Below are 18,997 nucleotides of genomic sequence, written 5' to 3'. Positions count from 1 at the left end.
GTGATATTTAGTATATTTTAATAAATAATATATTACTCTAAAGAAGAGATTTTTGATGTTTGACTTAATGGCGGTCTTTCAAAATATAACCTTAGAACACAGAACTCTGATTATTATCTGAGTTATTAGACCATATAAATGTCAAAATACTATCGGTTTCAATCATACGAAATTATTCTTTTTGATATTCAAAATTCAAGTTTTAATGTACGAAAAAGAAGCAACTGTCAATTTGATGCTCTTTTAAGACAGTTGTTCATCGTAAATATGAGATCTCAATCTTTTTGTGAAGTACTGGGAGATTTGTCCTATGTAAACAGAATCATAATTATAACAAGGAAGTGGTGTATTCGATTTTAGACTACAGAAAGATTTTGTTGATTTATTTTGTTATTTATAAAGAAATAATATTATCTATTAAAAATTAGGCAGATCTTAAGCATCAAAATATGAGGGATATTTTTTTACCATATATTTAAAAACCTTTTTATATAGTTTCCAAATTTATTCAATTAATATGAAATTAGAATTAGACTCATGAAATATTATCATTAGAATATTATAGTCGTCAATAATTTGAAACAATAACAAAATATTATATACGAGGTTTTCTGTAATAATTATAAATCTGCTGACATATAAGAAACATCTATTTAATAAAATAGATCTAAAATCAAGATCATTCATTCAAGTAAATATGATCAATATACAGAGCGTTCTGTGAAATGAACAAAATTCTCTCATACGATCCCTCGTTTCTGAGTTATAAGCATTTAAAGTTGCGAATTCAGAACTTATATTTAAGTATGTTTTCTAAATTATACATTCGAGCATTATGATTTTTAATGGATGTTTATGTGTTACAATACCTCCTGTAATGATTTTCCATGAATAATGAAATAAATTTTCATCAGAACGTCTCCATATGGCGATTGGTCATCCATTAAAAATTCATAATGTTCGAATGTATAATTTAGAGAATATATTCAAATATAAGTTCTGGTCTCGCAACTTTAAACGACTATAACTGAGATGGGGTCGTATGAGAAATTTATTTATGACACAGCATTATTTTTATGTCATCTATTCACTTCCGATATTTTGCATCAGGTCCCGGAACAGTCTGTATAGAGTAGTAGTTCAAATTAGTAATGAAATACATTGACATAATTATGATTATAATACAATGATCCTGAGTGGAGAACCAATATTTATGTCAGGGAAGACATCCTAAAATTACATGTTAGTAATGCATTTCTGATGTCAAGACAAATACTCCCCAAGTGGTATATAATTCAATGAAAATGATGAAAAAGATGAAATATTTTGACAGTTCTTTGTTTATCTTAATATTTCCAAGAACCTGTCCACATTAGATACCAGTTAGAACTAGATTAAAGAAAAAATATATAGATTACTCACATTCTGTTTGATCTGTAAGACATTTTCTCTATATTTGCTAACAAAACCATTAACGCAAGCATCTTTTGGAACGCAAACTTTTCCTTGTCCTTCACATGGTATTGTAAGTGAAACTTCATTGTCATCATCAATAACATTAATATTGAATGGTTTTGGTTCACCTGGGTGAGTAGTAGCGAATGGTTTCTTATTATCCAGTGGATGTGTTGTGGAGAATCCGGGCTTTTTAGGTTGAACTCCTAGAAAACCGTTTGAGTCTGTAATTTTGTCACCGTTTCCTGGAAAATGCAATTTGTTTTCAAGAGAAATCAGTATATGGATTAAAAACTACATAATTTTATATTTTCTTCGTTATTGAATGTTTTTTTGAACAAGTCACGTCTTCAAGGAGAGAAACGTCTTCAAAAGGAGAAACTTTTCTGCTCAAAATTTTTCAAGAAATCATCAATTCACTTACGTATTAAAATACCTGTTTTCATAACTAGTATGTATGTATGGATTTTGAAGTATCGTATACACTGTGACCCAAAGGGTCTATTGTGTCCCCATTTCTTTTTTAAGCGTGTAGCGCTTTGGAGCTCATTAGTATTTCGAGAGAATGTGCAACAAAATCCACACCCTGCATTATCTGTCTAGCGTCTACAGGTGTTTTTTGGGGCCCCGATAGGACTCCTGTTATAGTTATGTTCATAATAAGTAAATTTGTCCAGGAGTGTATGAGTTTTAGTAGCCAAAAGAGAGCAAAAATGGTAAAAAAAAACAAATTTCGGCTAATTCTATCGCAATCATAGAGAACGAATGAACAGAAACATTGTCGTAACAATACAAAGCTTTTTCCTCCACAAATGCAGTTTTTTTCTCTTAAATTCGGCATCAAAGAATGCCGGCAGATGAGATTAACCTTGATCAGTTATTGCTTCACTTTCTTCTGAACAATAAATTGATACTACACCTTTAATTCAAAACTCCAAATGAAGTTTCAGTTTTCGTTCTGTTTCTGCGATGTAATGATATGCAAAAGCTTTATCTACTAAGACAATTGATGGAAAATTCTTTTGGATAACGTTTTAAGATTTGTCTGCATTCTTAATGCAAGTTGGCTTTAGTTGGTTCAGTAATAAGCAATCGCGTCACCCACTTGTATATAGCTATTCAATTACTTCATCAACTACCTCAGGTACTTATTCTCGACGATCCCTAAGTGTGAGAAAACGAATTCCATTAATTATTTCTGGAATAATTCTAGTAAAAGACCGTCCGGAAAGTTCAGCATCATCTGTGTTCAGATAGCTACTTTCAAAAGCACAAATTTCCCTAAACTGATACTGTACAAAAGAAGTTATTTGAAATATAGGATCTATTTAAAAAAATAGTTATGGTGTTGTGGTGATGTGGACATATAGGACGGGTAGGTACACTACAAGCCTGGAATAAAGATAATGATAGATACTCTATTTAACTTACCAGTTGAAGCAGCTCGTTTTAAGAAAGGATTATTGTTTATTTCAATGTTTGAATCAGCGGATACTCCGGTGGACTTCGTCTCAGACGAAGAGGTGGAGAAATCAGCTGAACTTCCAGCTTCGTATACGCCATTCAAAAATGGATTTTTCTTAAGGTCGACTGATTCTAAATTGAAGTCGCCAGCATTAAGAAGGTTCACAGGAGGTAGACAGTTTCCTATAACAATAGAAAAAACTGTAGTGGAATAGCTTGGCGAATAGATCAATTTTTATTATTGGACTCAAATCAAAACACAATTCATGATCCAACTATAATGACATATTTTGTAACAAATCCAAGTTGAAGAAAAGTGTGAAAATGAATTGTATTGGAAAACCTCAATGAATATCTACATTCATGTCATAGCTACCAAAATAGAAACAAAATTGTTTTTTTTTATATAATTACTATTAAAAACGAGAGAGCGACATGTAAGTGGAATTATACTATTGAAAGAGAGAGAAAGAGTATCTGTATCTCTCTCTACATGCTATTAAAATCAAAACTTGTTATTCTCCTCCTTTGCCGTTTCTACAACTTAAACCATCGACATAGTGATCCAGTGATCCATGATAGTGTAGAGAGTGGTATACCAATGTCCTTTCTTTCTCTATCAGCAGTTCGATCACATTTACCTCTCTCTCTCTTTCTCTTTCTATCTTCTATATTAACTATGTTTTTTTACATTGAGATAATTTACAAGCTACGTTCCTCAGTAATAAGTTGTGTGTAGTTGTAATGTCTTCTTCAGGTATGCCATAAGCATTTAGATTAGTCATTAGTGAGAAATATTTCATTAAGATACTTGTCAATATCTATGCTGAAGTGGACATATGGATATTTTTATTTTTTGCCACACCTTACCATTTCAAGTTGGAAATTCTAAATTATTAGTAATAATCGAAGAATGTTGAAATGAAAATGTATATTTGTCTATCACACACGTTTTTTAGCACCAGACCAACGCTACGCTTCCGGCGAATATTTTTATCACTTACTAAAACAGAAATTTATTCAAATGAACCTACAATCAGTGAAAAAATTCATTACATTAGTGACTTTAGTGTTTAGTAGAAATTCTAGACTCCAAATATGTTGTCAAGTGTCAATTTTGAAGAAATTATTTCTGTTTTAATTATAGCTTTTGGCTGAAGTGATGCCAATATTTTTTTAAGATATAATAGGTGTGACACCGAATACAGTGCATGTATGTCAACTTAAAAAAAAGTATTTTCTTCCAAAATATTGATCTAGGCAAACAATTTAGTTATCATAACGTTGAATTTGTGGCAAATAATAAAACTGAAGGAATTATTTCGCATTGGGCTCATTATGATCTATTGCGGTGAAATAATTCTTTCAGTTTTAATATTTGCCACAAATTCAACGTTATGATAACTGAATTGTTTGCCTAGATCAATATTTTGGAAGAAAATACTTTTTTTATGTTGACATAATGCACTGTATGTCACGATTGGTATCAACACGTTTTTCTTTTAACAAAGTTTTTGTGTAGTATAGCCAAAATTTAATGATGCTAAATCTGGTGACTGAGGCGGATGTGGATATATAAGAAGACTTTTAGCGTCAAAAAGCTCGTGATATATAAGCGACTTGTCATGATCAAGGAGAAACCCATTGGTCCATTTATCAGGTCAGTATTCCCTTATAAAATCGGATTTCACGATACATTTTCATCGCACTTTGCTGTCTAATATCGAGAACACAATGATAACGACCTTAATATTCTATTTTAAATTATAGACCTATTAGAGCGACGTAAGGCACTGGTTTTCCATTAGACTCTCTGTTAGTCTTAACATCATAATTAAAACAAACTTGAAAATGAAATCTGAATCTGCATGATTCGATAAAGAAGCCAGAAGAATGTTCTTGAAGACTTGATGGGAATATCATCAGAAATTATTTGATTTAGAATAAACAGACTTAGTTATCGATCTAATATTAATATTTATGATTCTCTTCTCTAGTACATTTGAATTAAAAAAATAAACACAATTTATGATCACTACAAATTGCTCCTTGCAATATTATATGTAACTTCAAAGGATGCAAAATTCCCTATATTCATATTTTGAAAGCACTTAATTAGGTTAATCAATGATATTAAGAAAAACTATGAATTTTTGTATAACAATAGTCAAAATAGTATGAATTTTAAAAAAATTTGATTTCAATTATTCCGGAGGTTAGCTAGTCAATTCGTAGTTTTAATTGTATGTATCAATATGATGTAATTCTACTAAACTTACCGGTTTTTGAACATTTCTTATAATAATCGTAGGCGGCTTTCATCGGACTGTCTGGTCCCATCCACCAATATTCCTGTTGATTCGATTTCCTATTATTGACTAGAGAATTAATTTCACTGGGATTGGGTATAGCTACTCCTCCATTTCCTTTGACGTGTATCACATCAGCTAGTGCAGTGGAGATAAGTATCCCCACTAAAAGTAGTGGAGACATATTTTTAGTGATCTGTAAAAACAAAATCGTGAAAGCGAGATTCATAATGTTTTATAGACGCAAGTTATGATTGGTAGTGGTTCACCCAATCCGATTTTATTTGAATTTGCGTAAAAAGTCATTTTAAGTGAATGAATTTCATTGTTACTGTTCGTAAGTGATCTCCACCAAGACGACGAAAGGTCTTAAAAAGCATATTACAGAAATAAAGTAACTAGACGTCAAAAAAAATTGTAATAGAATATTTTATCTTAAACTACCATATGAAGAGTGGATTACTAAGAGAATATTGACAAGAAATGACAGTTCTCACTGTTGAAATTGAATAACATTAATAATTCTATGGATTAATATTATTCAATGTCAAAATTGAATTATTCATTTAGCGCAAGTAGATGCTACGAGGCTGCTAAAGTGATTACATTTATTTATACAAACATCATTTACGTATTTAACGTCACCTCTAGGTACATACTAATAACACGATGAATAAATTTTTAAAACATAGATTACCTGAGCTACATCTTTTTTAACTAATATAATTTATACCTTTATTAGTTAAGGACAAAATTGGCAAATTTGAACCTGTCCTGGCTTGTAAGACTGCCACTACAGTTGCCTTAGTGAGATCATGTTTGCAGAATCTGTGGTGTAACATTAAGTTGCAAAAAGAGCCAAAGAAGCCCACAAAATTTTAATATCAATGAATGGTATAGATAAAGTGACTATTAAACCTGTTTACAAATAGTATCAGCGTTTAAAAGTGGAAATGAATCTTAAGGAAGAAGGAGTCAATGAAAATGTGAAAATAGTGAAAAATCTTGCTTATGTAACCAGCGCTTGATTGTTCAAGAGTTGAAATCGCTATTGCAAGTTTGTGGTCGCTAAATGTCTTCTTGACGGTTGACGGCGAAACGTTTTGATGCCACTTTTTACATTGATAACGCAATAACAAAGTGATAAAAAGCCATTTAGTAATTTTAGATTTATTTCGCTGTCCCCTCATTTTTTAGCTCTAGAAAATCGAAAAATCATCCGAAACAAAACTTATATTGGTTTCAGGGCTTCATGAAAATGCACTAATTCCCGTTTAATTGTTGTTAACTTTTTTCCAAATAATCAAATGATGTTATATATTTTTTTCATAATCTACACAAAAAAGGAACAAATTTATACAAAAATGTTAATTTATCATGTTTTTATAATTAAAAATAATTTAATAATTTCTCGTAAAATTGACTTTTTCTCACATTTAATCGTTTCTACCTTTTTTATTAAATAATCATTAAATTTATATTAACAAAAACATTCTTAAAATCACTTATTGTAATTAATGAAAATTACAAGTTAACTTTGAAACATTGAAAATTTTCACTATTAAAAAAATGGTATCTTACTAAGGTTTGACTGTTAGAGGTAAAAAATGAATAAACAAACATTTTTCTTCAATTTTTTTTCTCCAAAATGTTGGTTTTTTGTGTAGATTAACTGCGTTTGATGCTTTTTAAAAAAGCTATAAATGATTTTATGCGAAGAAGTGTGTTTATGATCACATTTAAAGTCATATAACTATATGAAATCTTCAGGTGAGATATTTCCCATATTTTTTTGGAAAAAAATTATGGAAATCGGATGATTTTTCGATTCTCTAGAGCTAAAAAACGAGGGGACCGCGAAAGTATAACATTAAATAATATAATTAAATAAAATTTAAACAGAAGTCTTTCACAAATGCTTCCAGTCATGGATTCAACATTGGTATAAGTGCATTGTTGGCCAAGGACAGTACTATGGCGGAGATTAATACCAATTTTAATTTTTGATTCAATTATTCACCTTATTTTCTCAATACATCTGATATTAATTTTAATTAGTATACTACGTATTTACACATATTCAAAAAAATATTTTTCTGGTGCCCACCCAACATTTTCGTATATAACGGTTTATATCCGCCTCAGAAACTGCTTTATCACACATTGTATCAACATAATTTACGTAATATTTTCACTTTCGTGGTATACTGGAGGGACTGAATCACGTATTCATTATTGCGAAATATGATGTCTTCACTTAAAGACCGCATTATTTATTCATAATTTTGCTGTTATTATATCTGTTAGTTAAAACCACTTTGGTATTCTTATTCATTCAATAATTCGTGTTTCGAATATTAACAATGCTTGTAGAAGATAATGTCAGATGATAGATACTATGAAAATTTAGATGATTTGAATGATGCACCTGTTCAGGTATAAACGTCGATTTTGTAGGTAATGACACAAGAGATACTATTACGTAAACAAAGTAACTAAATGTAATCTTTGAATGCAGCTGTGATTTTGAATTAGTTGATCAAGATCAGCGACTAAATACAGAATTAGCTCTAATTATTACCAAATAGATATCGCAGAAGAAGAAAGCTGCAATAAAAGTAATTTTCTAGATTACCAAAAATCGAAAAACTTGGGCACATAAAACATCAATAAACGTTCATTTTTTTAGTAAAGAATCCTAGGTTTTTAGTTTTTCTCATTTCAAAATTCAAAAACCATTTTTCTAATCAGTTGCGGTTATCATATGTGCTCTGACTAAACTATAGCTTATAGCTAATCTATTAATTTCATTCCATTTCAACTTCGTACTCTATTATACTTCGAGAGAAAAATTTATGAATATTAACATCGATATAATAACAGGTTTGTTCCAACATGCTAGTCTGGACCGTTCTTGGAACGGTTATTGGAAGCGTTTATAGATATTTTCTGCGCAATATCCGGATCTGCATGGCTCTTGTAACAGTACTTACTAGGTTTGTTCCAATCTGCTAGTCTGGACCGTTCTTGGAACGGTTATTGGAAGCGTTTATAGATTTTTCTGCGCAATATCCGGATCTGCACGGTTCTTATAACAGTACTTGCTATCAACCAAGTATCGGAAAGATCGACCCTGAAACGGTTCACAAACGATACCTAGGTCGGTTGGAACGCAAAACAAAATCGTTCGTATAATGGTAACCGCCCGGTTGGAACACATAATATCTATTGCGCAGAATCATCACTGTCCCAAGGGCGATTTTCTGATGGGTTGGAACAAACCTAACATCAGATCCACAGTTTCAAAGGTAGATAAGCAAGTTTTCATTGATTCTTTCGTTCAAGAAACAAGATAAAAATATTAATTATATACACGGATGCACATAATTTATTTTACATGATGACATCTGGATTTACTTACAATTATCTCTATTGCCATTGAACTAATCTCAATATTTATTTTTTACTAATGACTGCTGCAATAAACACCACGTTCTGTGAAATAGTAAGTCAATAAATTAAAACGTGGCCTCAAGAACGGTGTTTATAAGGATACATCCTTGAAGGATGAGATTAATTTGTTATTTAAATGTCACAAATATCAATTCTCACACGTACAAAATAAGAGAGAGGAGTGAGAAAATTAACAGATTCACAATTTGATAACCTTATATTTCGTAATTGTATTGTTAATAATTTTTCTATTATGAACAACAATAAATTTCGCGTCAAACGAATAAAAGGATTAGTTAACAAATTGAGAAGTCTTATCGATGAACTGCTAATTTATCTTTATTATACAGGAAATTTGAGCATCGAAAACATGACTATTCATTTAAAAAATTAAAATATACGAGGGTTACTACTTACGTTTTGAGATGGACAACTAAAAATAGATATTTACAATTGAATATGGCTTTCTTGTTTTTCAAAATGTCCTCCTTTTAGATTAATACACTTTTGTATGCGTCTGAACCAATTGTTCAAAAACATTTTTGTTTAAACTAATGTGTAAGAGCTCACATTGTCGTGGCGGAGAATGATTCGTCGTCTGTGATTGATTTCTCTGATTTTTTCGGACACTTCTGGCAAACAAATGCTGCTATACAATTCAGAGTTGATCGTTCTACGTTGTTCTAATAGAACGGTGGTGATATGTCCAGTTATTCCCAAAAAACAGGCGACCATTCGAGCACGACCAACTTTTGTTGGATTTGGCTCGCCTTGAAAGACCCATACACTCGATTGCTGTTTAGTTTTGTACTCATATGCATAGAGCCATGATTTGTCGCCTGTCACGATCTTATAGACGTCTTTTGAAGCACCGCGATAGAATTATTAAGCATTGTAATGCCCAAGTATGCCTCAATCTCACGGTATGTCACTTGATGGTCATGAAATATCAGTTTACAAACAGCGTCGATGTTTTCGGGCACAACAGACGACCTTCACGAAATTTATTAAGTAGCGGAGTACGAGCCCGATTGAATTCGGAAAACCAGCAAAGCACGGTGGTTCGAAATGGAGCTTCTTTACCAAAAGTTTAAGTGAATTGATCGGCACAGTGCTGTTGGTTGAATCTACATCGAAAGTCATAAAAATCATCGCATGAAAAATTTTGCGATTTAATTCCATTTTTTGATCAAGATGAATATTCCAGGTATCTGTAAACAACTTAAATAGCACTCGTATGACAATACGTTCCGAGTACTTTTACTTGCCATATCTCAAAACTTGAGTAGTAACCATCGTCGTTAACTACAATGAACAGTTCTAGTCTGTATTGAGCTTCATTTCTTAGCTAAAAGTCCTTGATGAAAACTAGTCACACTGTTCGAATTAAAATATTTAGAATTAAAAGAAAACATACGAGTATAAAACAGGATGTTGTCAAATTCAAATAATGATTCGAAAAAACAGGCACAAAGTAAATTTAGAATTATCTGAATGGTGTCAAAAGAAAATGTCAACATTTAATGACTACAATTCTAAATATCTCTATAAACGTTAATGAATATCTATTTTTGCTGAACATAGTTGTGTTCAGTGTCTCTATAATCATAAAATCTTACTTGTCAAGGACAGTAGATAATTAATTTCACAATTTTAGTGCTAATATATTCATCACATCCAACTATTTCACATTATCATCTCACCTTTTGAATATATGACCTAACTTAATTTATCTAATGAAAAATATGATTTTTATGCTGGGTGACCAATAATTCAACCAATTTTCTTTTTGACGTCTTAAGAAAGATGATACAAAAATATACCCGTAAAAAAACCAATCATAACTCTAAATAAACACCAACAATGTACGAAATGAATGGAATAAAGACACGATGGGATATCATAATATTTGTTTCGATAGCATGGGAATGCAAACAGAAAGAAACTATAAAATCCATGAAATACAAATGTAAAGACAATGAGATCAACTAGGAATAGAAAAACTACTGGAGATAATGAGCTTAACAATTTATTCAACTGAAAATACAGAAATAAAAAAACTGACTAATCTCTAAAAATACGACCACAAGGAGTAGGGAGGAGCACGAAAATAGATAGAAGAATAGGAAAACAACGAATAAAAAGAAAATCAGAATAGAAAACTTACGGTAACTCCACACTTTCGCTATAGGTAAGTGAATAGTTATTCAGTGAGGAGAGCAAAAGAGAAGAAGACGAGAAAAGTTCTATCTGAGACAGCGAAAATATACACTTGCTCGACAACAGAACAACCGGGAAGGAAAAGGGAGTATAACCTCTAGCGCTATTCCCCCGAAAAACCAAAAAGATCTGCCAGAATCTTCTATAGAACTAATAGCTGAGCAAAGATAAACCGAGAGATGCAAATTACGAAGATAAATGGTGGAATGTTTCATTTTTCACACAATCGTGGACATTGCCCAATAATAGATATTTATTATATATATAACTTTTATCAAGATTCAACTACATATTGATTCGATGGAAGTTAATTTTAGATTTAATCCTTTTTTGATATTATACGTTTATGTTTAGTTAGCAACTTTCCCAAATCATAGCTTTTTTTTTTGTAAAACTACTGTATATTCTTTGAGATTTATATAAGATTTAAAGGCATAGGAAATGTAAAATCAATCTGTGTAGATGTATTGTTACATAGTGTTTTTACTTAAGTATGTGGCATTTAAGATTACTTAATACAGGTAGATATTATCCAAATTCCCTCATAAAAACGACAATCCATCCATACCTGACTGACCTATACCTGACCTAGGATATTCCAAGTAACCTTCTCAATGAGCAGACAGCATATAATTAAATTAATCCTCCAAACCAAAACCTTCTAGCTGCGCTTTGTTTCATACTTACACGAGCCCAGGCGAGACGTTGGGAATCGTGGAGAAATTCATCCTGTCTCGAAATCAGATCCGAACGCCGAGATCTCAGCGAAGCTGCGCCGTTTCCAGAGACTCAGCTCGTTTAATTTTTCCATGTATGTATTTTTGAGTATATAGTTTTGTTGATATATTATAGTAAGTTATCGAAATATGTTTATTGTGCTACCTCTTCACTATCCTCGATACTAAGACTAGCGCCCATAAGTACCATACAACTGCTGTGCTTTGCTTGAAACTCACAACTATTTATTACAATCGGGAATATCGAAATAATTTTGATCAAATTCATTCTTTCGCTTCTCCTATTCGCAGCATATAAATAAAAACGCATATCCCAATTTTCGCAACGTTGCAATGAAAAATGTACTGTACTATGTAATTTGGTATTCGTATTATTGTCATTTTAAACTTCTGTTCAATTTTTAAACTAACTTATCGGTTTGTGTTTTCATATCATATCATCTAATACTTAATTATTTTATTTTTACCAATATATTAACATATTGTACCCGGACCTAAAAAAACTATTCAAACAACGACCATAAAACGATACAAACATTAAATTATGTCATCGTGTAAATTATGCAGCACAATACGACGACCTCCTCTTGGCTATACCCATTTAATCTATTCGTAAAAAAGTTGTAGAATTCAAATAATACGTCATAAAATAATAATTGATAGAATGAGGATAATTAAAAAACAAGATGTTTCAGTCTGGTAGAATTTTGATGAAATATTCGGAATTCTACAGATAGTTTACGAACGTAAATAAATCAGAATATAGAGGTGTAGAGCTGATAAATATATTTTTTTCGGTAACTTCTCAGAATCAGCGTAGGTATTAAGAAGAATAACATGATTATTAGTGGGAGGGCTATAATGAAACTAAACTTATTATCCGATTTAAATAACCTCGAATGCTAAGAATATTTATTGGGTTATGGAAATTATACAAGTCTAGTAGAGTTTTTATGGAAACAATTTGCTGGTCAAGAGCTCTATATGACCCAAATTTAGGTTGATTTGATCATAATGCAAGCAAAGATACTGAATATGACGGTTATTCTATCAACAAAATGAAGAAACTGAATTGTTTCCAACAGAGTTTGTATTTTTAAGTAGATAGATATATGTGAGAATTATGGAAGAAACAAGATTAATATTTTTACAGGACAGAATCAATAGGAATTGGAAAGATGAGAAGATTAGATATAAGTAATTAATCTAGAGGTGAGAAGAAACGAGTGAACGCTCTTTAAATTTATCAACGCGTTTTTGCTCAAGCAACAAAACTAACGAGATAATATTGAAGATAGCTAAGTGAATTGTTTCTATATATAATTATTGTTCTAATTTTTTGATAACAAAACATTCGTAGAAGCAAATCTGAAGGTTTTTATTCAAATATAATTAGCAATTATTGTTTCAAAATGTTTCTATTTCTTAAAAAAATTTGGTTGATGTTTGTTATGTCGTTACATTGGTGAGAATACTCATTTCATATTGTGTCAATTCATAATTTTCCTGTTTTTGCAATCTTTGGTGATGAGTAAATGTGTGGGAGATGCTACTTTTACGTAAGCATTCTTTACGATACTAAATCAAAAGTGAAAGTTCGATTTTTTTATACATACGTTTCAAAGAATTTATTTAACTAATTTAACTGTGTCCCAAAATCTAGCATTCATTTCAAATATGCAAATGAAATTTTACGCTTATCTTTGAATATTTTCATATGGTATTCATTTCATGGTATAAGGGCTGTGTTTTTTGTGAACGGACAATACCTGCAGAAGTACCGAGATAGCATTGTTAAATTATTTAATAACAGCCGGGTATTCTCAGCATCCAGGTCAGGCTCGTTCAGTGCGGTAGTTCAAAAGTATTAAGTTCCTAGTACAGTAATGGCAAGAACAATGTTTATATAGGATTGGTATGACAATGCTGTTTAAATCTAATCAAGTGAATTGATCAAGATATATAGTCAAATATTTTTGTTACGTCATACTTTTTCATATTATCATACGTCATATTTTCTAAATAAGGTTGTCAAATTTAAATGTGTAAATCTGGTATTTGCTTCTTTCACTTAAAATAGGTTTCAAACATTCCTGCATTCTTTAAAGTGCCAGGCAAATGTGGGTGCAAAAAGATCGGAGCTTCCACGATAATATTTTTTACAAAAACTAAATAATAGATAAATAAACTAAATAATAGATAAATGATACTCCAGTACTGCTGTTTACGGAGTGGAAACCTGGATCTTGAAAGCTCAAATGATCAAAAAACTTGAGGCATCTGAGATTTGGCTCTATAGACGCATCCTGAAGATACCTTGGACTGACAGAATCACCAACGACAAAGTACTAAGACACATTTAAGACGCATTGGTCGCAAAAGAAAGCTGTTGACAATTATTAAGATAAGAAAAACATCTTACGCAACGACAAATACCTACTGCTACAGAACATAATACAGGGCAGAGTAGAGGAAAAGAAAGGCATCGGCAGGATAAAGAAATCCTGGCTCCGTAACATAAGAAAATGGACAAATCTCAGCGCCGGAAAATTGTTGCGTGGGACAGAGACGCATTTAAAAACGTAGTCGCCAACCTTCAATGAGAAGATGGCATGAGAAGAAGAAGAAACTTCAAATGAAAAAACCAATCCAAGAGCTCTTCCTAAATTTTAAAAGTGTCTGTCTCTATTAGTTATAGCATTAATTACTTATTTCGGAAAAGTCAGTTGATAGGGCAGGCACATATACTAAAACCTTTAAAAATTCTCGATGGTAGGAATCACACGGCACCGTATCAGCTGAACGTGGTGGTGATTAAAAACAAACTCTACCATTAAGCACTATATGACGCCAGGTGCAGTTCAGCCAATCACTTACTTCATTATGTCTGTTAGAACCGTCTTATTCATGAGTGTGTATTTAAATAATGTACTTACAATACCTTTGTCAAAAAATTATAAGTAACAACAATAATTATGTCACAAGATAAAGTTCGAGTTATATCCCTAATCATCTATCTGTTGATCAATATTCATTTCATTCAAGTACTACATTTTCAATGGTTATTTTCTTTGTTTTCCTTGTAAATTAGGAGATTATTTTCGAAAGCTATTTTCTTCAAATTTGTTTTTAATAATTATTACTGTTTCGTCTATATCAATGTTATTCAAGTACTTCTGTAATAAAAGTGAGAATTTAAAATCTAGTGCTGGTCGGAATATCCCAGTAGATCCTACATCAGGGTCACAAGAAAACACTGAAACCCCGATATAAACCACGTCACTCAAAACCTGTCAAATATCTCTCTCGTCTCGAATATTAAATCATACATTTACTTATATAATATTCTGATAAGGCATCTATTTACTGCTATTGAGTACCATGAAATCCATAGAAAATTTTCTATTATCATATAATCTCCATATTGTGTTCCCCAGTTTAGCAATGATTCGTATTCGGAGAAATGATACTGATGCTGAGGAATGTGGGCAGATGACATTGACCGAATTAACCATAATGAAATATACTAGATTTTAGAGCCTTACGTTTTTTTAAATAAGAAAGAGAAACATATTTATTCATTTTATTTTAATCAAAAATATTTTGTTACGTTCCATAACATGATACGAGGGCTGCTACTTAAGTTTTGAGATATGGCAACACTGACGTGAATATGTCAAATCTGACATTAACTACATAAAGTTTGACATTTTTAATGGGGAAAGGACTCGGAACGTATTGTCATACGAGTACTATTTGAGTGTTTACAGATACTTAAAACATTCATCTTCATCAAAAAATGGAAAAAAGGGTTTTCTATTACTTTCGCTGAGGATTAAACCAACCGCTATGTGTCTATTAACTTTCTTTGACTTTTGGTTAGGAAGCATGATCTCGATATACTTGATGGATTTTGTGAAGGTCGTTCAAAATCGGCTGTTGTGCCAGAAAACATCGATGCTATGAGTAAACTGATATTGCAATATAGTCATGTGACATACCATGGAATTGAGGCATACTTGGGCATTATTTCCACTTACATACATTCAATATTGCATGAACATTTGGTTGTTTAAAAGATTTGTTCGCGTTGGATGCCGTAAAATTTGAAAATCGCTCAAAAAATGATCATGACGATTGGTGCAAAGAAATGCTGAAAAAGTTCGATGTGCTTCAAAAGACGTTTATAAGATCTTAACAGGCGCCAAATCATGGATATATACATATGAACCCGAAACTAAACAACAATCGAGTGTATGGGTCTTTCAAGGCGAGTCAAATCCAATAAAAGTTATTCGCACACGAAGCACTTCGAAGCTAATGGTCGCCTGTTTTTGGAGAATAACTAGACAAATCACTACTAGTTCCATTATAACAACGTAGAATGGTCAATTATGAATGGTACACCAGCATTTGTTTGCATAAAATGTTAAAAAAAATCAGAAAAACGATTCGCACAAGACGAATCATTTTCGACCATAACAATGTGAGATCTCATAGATCAGTTTAAACAAAAACATTCTAGAACAGTCAAAACATGAAGTTGAAGTGTCAATCGCCGTACAGTCTTTGTTTGGAACCCCATAATGCCTTCTTCTTTACGCAGATCAAAAATTAAGTAACAGTTCTCGTAATATATTGATAAGCTATTCACACTATTAAGATAAAAATATTTTTGAGATGATATCATCATATGAACAGGTACTGAGCATGCCAAACAACCAGTTTTCATGAGAGTGTTTCTAATTTGTTCAATACAATTGTCAATTTACAAATGTCCCACTTAAATATTCCACATTTAAAAATATGCAAAGCCACGTCAAATATATTTTTGATTTTGGAGCTGGTTTTTGGTTTCCCAAAAATACTGCATTCTTGAGCTTTTAACAGTTCGCGAGAAATTTGAACAAACTATAAACAATTTTTGGGTATAATATTATTTGAATGAAATCAAACGAATCAAATATGCCTAATCATTAGGTATAATATAGTTATTAAAATCACATGTTCTGGAATTAGTGGCTTAGTTTAGTAAAACCAATTCCGTTGCTTGCTGGTGAACCTCCTGCGGAATATCTCACGGAATAGTAAGGAAAATACCACAGTTAAATTAATTTTACCTATATAGAATACAAATAATCAAATTTTTTGGTATAACGAGCTGTACAAAAGAATTGTATCTATAAATGAAAGCTACAATATTTTCTTTACTTATAAGTATAACATATTTTTCTTGATTGGCATGCCAGCAAACAAAATACTTGCTACTAGAGCGATAAAAAACTGTGATTTTTTGGTCAAGGCCATATAGTGAATCTAAAGAAAGTGAAAGTTTCAGCTTGTATTCTTGAGAATTGTATTATAGGTTCTTCATTATTCAATTTAAATCTGACTTGTGAGCCTGCTTTTGCTCATAAAAATAACAAATAATTTATAAAAGAAATTAGAGAGGCTAATATCATAATCGTATTCATTTTCCCAACATGTTTGGGAAGAAAAGTTCTATAGAAGAGCAAAAAATATGACCAACAATGCTAAGGTATGATAAAATAACCATATATATTTTATAAAAGAACATGTATTGTATTTTTTTTGCTATTTTTTAATCTACTGATATACCTACTCATCTTTAATGTTAACTTTTCACTGCTTCATGAGGTGGAGCCTATTATGACCTGTATGTTTACATCTTCCACCTAAACTGCTTATGCTGAGTATTTCTACATCTGCTAGGTTTAGGTTTCCATTCAAACAATCATTGTTTCTACTGACATTTCACATTTATTGGGAATAATTTGATTTAGCGTTAATTTGATTGAAAAATATTATGAAACAAATCAATTATAAAAGTTCGAAAATTTCATGAAAGAAAACTAATATAACTAATTGTGACTTTTACTGAGGGTTTCTATAATTATTAAAGGGCTGACTTGAGAAATTTTAAGGGTCTATTTTCGTCGGTAGCACCATTTGAATTTTGAATATCTTGTGCTTAATTTTAGACATAGTCCGCATCACGGAACATTCGTCCAGATCTACTAAAATGGGGAGTAGCTCGTTGAGAAAGCCTAACTGGCTGAACTATAGGAGGGCGTCGCAGTGAAAAGGTTAACTGAAGTACTATGACACTAGGCAATAAATCTATATACGTACACCAGAAACACCACAAATCTGACCATACTGAGTAGAAAAGCTTTAATACGGTTTTCTGTTCTAATCGCCCATTGGTATCACCAAATTAATTATATTAAATACAAGAAATGGGAATAACTAAAGGCAAGATTTCTTCGTTAAGGCGTTTGACATGACGCAAGACAACCGGTAATATAATGCAAAACGAAATATTTTTTGATCAAAAGCATGCACAAATAAAGTTCAGCTAGTTGTTTCATGCAACACTTCGCAAATACAACATTATCGGTATGGTGACATTCTTATTGCGTGCAATCTTTCTTTTACTGACGAAGGCACGTTCTACCCCAATGGAAATGCAATTACTCTAAATGTGATGTATTGCAGTGATTAAAATACGAAAGATATGTAGAAAAATATACAGTAATCACAAAGGTTTGGGCTAGTAACCCGAGGGAAAACAAATCGTTGATTTGGTTTTTGTAAATACCCATTTAGCTTGTAGCAAGCATCTTGAGATGCGCAAAATGCAATAGACGTTTCAACCCTTGGTATTTCTGATGATTAACCAAATGAATTGGATAAATTGTAACACGATACTTGAGGAATATTGTTTATGATATATTAGACAACGAAGTTCAAGAGAATGGCCAGCTCGGTCACCGAAACCAAACTTTTTGTTTTTCAGTATTTTCAACCGAATATTCACACCACTAGAATAAAGGCGCCTTTATTCATTTTTCAAACAACTTCTTGTTTTATAATGGAATGTGTTCATTTGGAGTAACTATCATAAGTATACCTCTAAGCTCTATAATTAAAATCATTATTAAAGTCTAATTTTCACTGATTCAATTCATCACTATACAACTACAATGAAATAAACAAAGCTGGGGTCACTAAATCTGTCTAACCTCAGGTTGTTATACCTTTCATCATTAATGTGCTTTTTCTCGTTAAGGGAAGATTTTTAAAAATGATTCAACTTCAATACATTCAAATATCTTAAAATACTTCTTTTATATACGTGAATAATAATTATTATCAAAAGAAAACGACTATATATCATTAGAAATTCCTCAGAAAACTACTAGAAATGCGTGTATTGAATATTCAACAATTTCCAATTTAATGATAATTATTTACACGTACATATATACATATGTACGTGAATACAGGATGTACAAGTAGATAAAATAAAAAATTTTTCAGTCCCATAGTGAACGA

At 31.5% G+C, this 18,997-nt stretch overlaps 1 protein-coding gene across 3 annotated transcripts in view; it reads right to left on the bottom strand.

Moving 5' to 3' along the window:
• The window catches only part of LOC130891859 (mucin-2-like), a 63,999-nt gene that overhangs the window by 37,047 nt on the left and 7,955 nt on the right, over positions 1 to 18,997 (bottom strand). For 2 of the 3 annotated variants that reach the window (XM_057796907.1, XM_057796908.1), the window contains exons 2-4: positions 5,199 to 5,424; positions 2,887 to 3,102; positions 1,423 to 1,700 (exon numbers count right to left, since the gene is read on the bottom strand). In XM_057796907.1, the coding sequence (XP_057652890.1) occupies positions 1,423 to 1,700; positions 2,887 to 3,102; positions 5,199 to 5,412 (708 nt within the window). In that variant the 5' untranslated portion in view covers positions 5,413 to 5,424. The remainder of the gene's footprint in view (positions 1 to 1,422; positions 1,701 to 2,886; positions 3,103 to 5,198; positions 5,425 to 18,997) is intronic. The other variant, XM_057796911.1, reaches the window with a different exon arrangement.

The sequence above is a fragment of the Diorhabda carinulata genome, chromosome 3 (assembly GCF_026250575.1).
Source record: "Diorhabda carinulata isolate Delta chromosome 3, icDioCari1.1, whole genome shotgun sequence".
In the NCBI taxonomy this organism is placed as follows: domain Eukaryota; kingdom Metazoa; phylum Arthropoda; class Insecta; order Coleoptera; family Chrysomelidae; genus Diorhabda; species Diorhabda carinulata.
This window is presented reverse-complemented; position numbering and strand designations above follow the sequence as displayed.